This window comes from Poecilia reticulata, chromosome 12 (genome assembly GCF_904066995.2).
Source record: "Poecilia reticulata chromosome 12, P_reticulata-male-v2, whole genome shotgun sequence".
Lineage (NCBI taxonomy): Eukaryota > Metazoa > Chordata > Actinopteri > Cyprinodontiformes > Poeciliidae > Poecilia > Poecilia reticulata.
In genome coordinates, this window is record NC_088841.1 from 29,336,152 (window position 1) to 29,340,145 (window position 3,994).

The 3,994-nt window shown below is 44.1% G+C and overlaps 1 protein-coding gene across 1 annotated transcript; it reads left to right on the forward strand.

The window, feature by feature from the left end:
* Positions 1–2,299, forward strand: LOC145554001 (nuclear factor 7, ovary-like). The gene has a single exon (XM_081613220.1). It carries the CDS (start codon positions 635–637, stop codon positions 2,018–2,020), a length of 1,386 nt encoding a protein of 461 aa, XP_081469346.1. The 5' UTR covers positions 1–634; the 3' UTR covers positions 2,021–2,299.
* The last annotated feature ends 1,695 nt before the right edge of the window (positions 2,300–3,994 follow it).

The window sequence follows — 3,994 nt, forward strand, 5'->3', positions numbered from 1 at the left end:
AAATATCAGGGCATTGATTAAATTTGAATCAAAACATTTCTGATTCTGATCCAGTTGTTGTGAAAACAGGACAAACTTTCCTCAACACCAAACATCATTTTCACCTCCAGAGTCTGAAACTGACAGAAAAACAGCAAACAGAAGGAAACTGAACATGAAATGTGTTCATTTGAATTTCATAGATAGTGGAGACCCTGGAAGAGTTTTATGAGAGGAAAAATATATTTTCACTTAAAGCAGGAACAAAGTCATGAATCAGAAAAAGCTGTAGTGTTTTAATAAAACTGCAGATTAAGATTAAATCCTCTAGAGGGCGCCACATCTCCACCTCTGGACTGATTCCAACAGGAACAACTGGAAAAACCAGGAAACACTTCAGAGAGAAAAACTCACTGAGTAAACACCCTGAGGATGAACTCTGACTCCTGCCTTCGTCTCCGACTGAAATCAAACTAACTCTGAACAAGGAGAACAGAGAGAGAACTGAGCAACTAGACGCTGAAACACAGACTGCTGCAGGAGGAAAACAAGCAAATCAAAGTGAAAGTAAGTTCAGAAAGTTTCTACAGGAGAGAAACTGACTTCCTGGTTTGACTTTCTGTCTGCTGTGGTTTCAGCTTCACTCTGAGACAAAATGGCTTCCAGATCAGACGATGATCTCTGCTGTCCGGTCTGTCTGGAGATATTTAAGGATCCGGTTCTTCTGTCATGTAGCCACAGCTTCTGTAAGGAATGTCTGCAGAAATACTGGAGAGAGAAACCAGGAAGAGATTGTCCAGTTTGTAAAAGGAGATCTTCCAGAGATCATCCACCCTTTAATCTGGCTCTGAAGAATCTGTGTGAGTCTTTCCTACAGCAGAGAAACCAAAAAGCTTCAGAGGATCTCTGCTCTCTGCACTCTGAGAAACTCAAACTCTTCTGTCTGGACCATCAGCAGCCAGTTTGTCTCGTCTGCAGAGATTCAGAAAAACACACCAACCACAGATTCAGACCCATCGATGAAGCTGCTCAGCAACACAAGAAGAACCTTCAGGAAACTCTGGAGCCTTTAAAGGAGAAGCTGGAGCTCAGGAAGAAAGTTCAGGAGGAGTTTGATCAGACAGCAGAACACCTGAAGGTCCAGGCCCGACACACAGAGAGGCAGATTAGGGAGCAGTTTAAGCAGCTTCATCAGTTTCTAGCAGAGGAAGAGGAGGCCAGGCTGGCTGCACTGAGGGAGGAAGAGGAGCAGAAGAGAGGGATGATGAAGGAGAAGATGGAGGCTCTGAGCAGAGAGATAGCAGCTCTTTCAGACACAGTCAGAGCCACAGAGGAGGAGCTGAGAGCTGCAGACGTCTCATTCCTGCACAACTACAAGGCTGCAGTGGAAAGAGTCCAGCGCTGCCCCCTGCTGGAGGATCCACAGCTGCCCTCAGGAGCTCTGATAGACCAGGCCAAACATCTGGGCAACCTGGCCTTCAACATCTGGAGCAACATGGAGACCATGGTGACCTACACTCCTCTGGTTCTGGACCCAAACACGGCTGATCCAGAACTCCATCTGTCTGAAGATCTGACCAATGGGAGGATAGGAGAGAAACAGCAGCTTCCTGATAATCCAGAGAGATTTGATTATTACTGGTCTGTTCTGAGTTCTGAGGGTTTTAACTCAGGGAACCACAGCTGGGATGTTGATGTTGGAGACAGTTCATACTGGAGCCTTGGTGTGTTAGAAGAGTCTGTTCAGAGGAAGAGATTCATACGGTCTGGATTTTTGTTTATAGGGTTCTCTTCAGGTAAATACTCAGCATATTCTCCTCCAGCTCCTTCCACTCGTCTCTCAGTCCAGAAGAATCTCCAGAGGATCAGAGTGAATCTGGACTGGGACAGAGGAAAACTGTCCTTCTCTGATCTGGATACTAACACACACATACACACCTTCACACACACCTTCACTGACAGGATGATTCCATTCTTCAACACTGATAAAACATTAAAGATCGTACCGATGAAGATCTCAGTGATGAAGCAGCAGCTCTGATGATCTCAGCATGAAGAACAAAGTCCAGATAAAAACTTATTGATCAGATTGAAACTGTGAGTTTTAAAGAGGAAACTGGAGATGATCTGATCATCTGGAGATGATCAGATCATCTGGAGATGATCAGATCATCTTCTTCATCTCTGATCAGATTCAGATTCATCTCCAGGCTGCTGGAAGCAGCAGGGCAGCGTTAATCTTTCTCATCTGACTCTTTAGTCTGAGTTCAGCTCTGATTCTAAAATCACTCAGAGTGAGAGGTCTTGTTTTTTTGTTCATCTCTGGGTATGTAGACGCCAGTTCAACCTGCACTGGCTTAAGCGTTGACCCGTTGCTGCTTTATGACGCGCTTCGCGGCTAACATTGTACCTGTTGATCGCGTGTAAAATCAATCCCCGATCTTGTAATGGTCCAAACTCCACACTTGGTCCAGACAGATAAACGTTGGTGAAACATATCCATTTATTTGATAGTACATGGCAACAATGATAACAATGACTCCGCCATAGCGGTCAAAAACTTTTATGCCCTTCCGGGTTCAACACCTGACAGCTACCTGTCACCCCTTGATTTATATATTGGAGCTGACAGCGCCATCTAGTGACCGAAAACAAAAGTACACATAATTGGCTCCAATACACCGGCCCCTAATTGGCATAATAAATAAATATGCCAATTCCAAAACAATAATAATACAAGAGACAATATGTGACACAAATGTGACATTAACTCGTTAATTTAAATACCATACACCATGCAAAGTTTTGAAATTGGTCTCTCAATAATATTGGACTTAGTTTTTAACTTCACTGATCTCACAAAACCATGACTGTCTGGAAACACTTCCAAAACCTTTCCAAGAAGCCAGGATCCTCGAGGTGTGGAAGGATCCATGATGACCACAATTTCTCCAACAGCGAGACCTTTCCTCTTCTCATTCCATTTCTGCCCTTTTTGAAGCAAAGGTAATATTCTCGAACCCATCTCTTCCAAAACAGGTCAGCCAGGTATTGCACCTGTTTCCATCGTCTCCTTGCATACTGATCCTTTGGCTTGAATATTCCAGGGGGAAACGAAGGCTTTCCGGAGTAAGAGCAGATGATCGGGGTAAGTGGCTCCAGATCATTTGGATCATCTGAAAGGGTTGTAATAGGGCGACTGTTCAAGATGGCTTCTGCTTCACACATTACTGTATTTAGCCCTTCATCATCAAGAGTTTGCTGTCGCAGCACTGAGTTGAGTACTCTTCTCACCAGACGAATCATTCGCTCCCAAACACCACCAAAATGGGAAGCAGCAGGTGGATTAAAAATCCAGTTAATTTCCACCTGTGCCAAAAATAACTTTATTGCGTGCTGGTCTAAATCAGCAAGTGCTTCTTTCAGTTCTCTCTCAGCACCGACAAAGTTTGTTCCATTATCAGACCATAGCTGTTTAACTTGACCTCTTCTGCTGATAAATCTCCTCAAGGCATTGATGCAAGAATCTGCGTCAAGTGTGGCTGCAATCTCCAAATGAATGGCTCGGCTTGCCAGGCAGGTAAACAAAACACCATATCTCTTGCAGCGTGTTCTTCCCCTTTTAACTTCGAAAGGCCCAAATAATCAACCCCAGTATTAAAAAAGGGGGAATGGTCTGGGAGAATCCTTGCAACAGGTAAGTCAGCCATTTTTTGCGTTAAGGGTTGGCTGTTGTATCGCCTGCAGATGCTGCACTCACCAATGACTTTTCTCACAGCAGAATTTCCTTTCGTAATCCAGAACCTTTTTCTTACAGCTGACAGTGTGTGTGTCCGTCCTGCATGTCCAAGAGCTTGATGAAAATGCCTGAGGATTAACTTGGAGATGTGTTGCTCTTTGGCCAGAATTATCGGATGTTTCACTTCCTCTGGCATTGCACTTCTATGAAGTCGGCCTCCAACTCTTAAAATGTTACTTTCCAAAACTGGATCCAACATGTAGATAGAGCTTGTAC

Bases quoted from the DNA above. Each gene is read 5' to 3' on its own strand.
- LOC145554001 (XM_081613220.1), top strand. From the start codon at position 635: ATGGCTTCCAGATCAGACGATGATCTCTGCTGTCCGGTCTGTCTGGAG.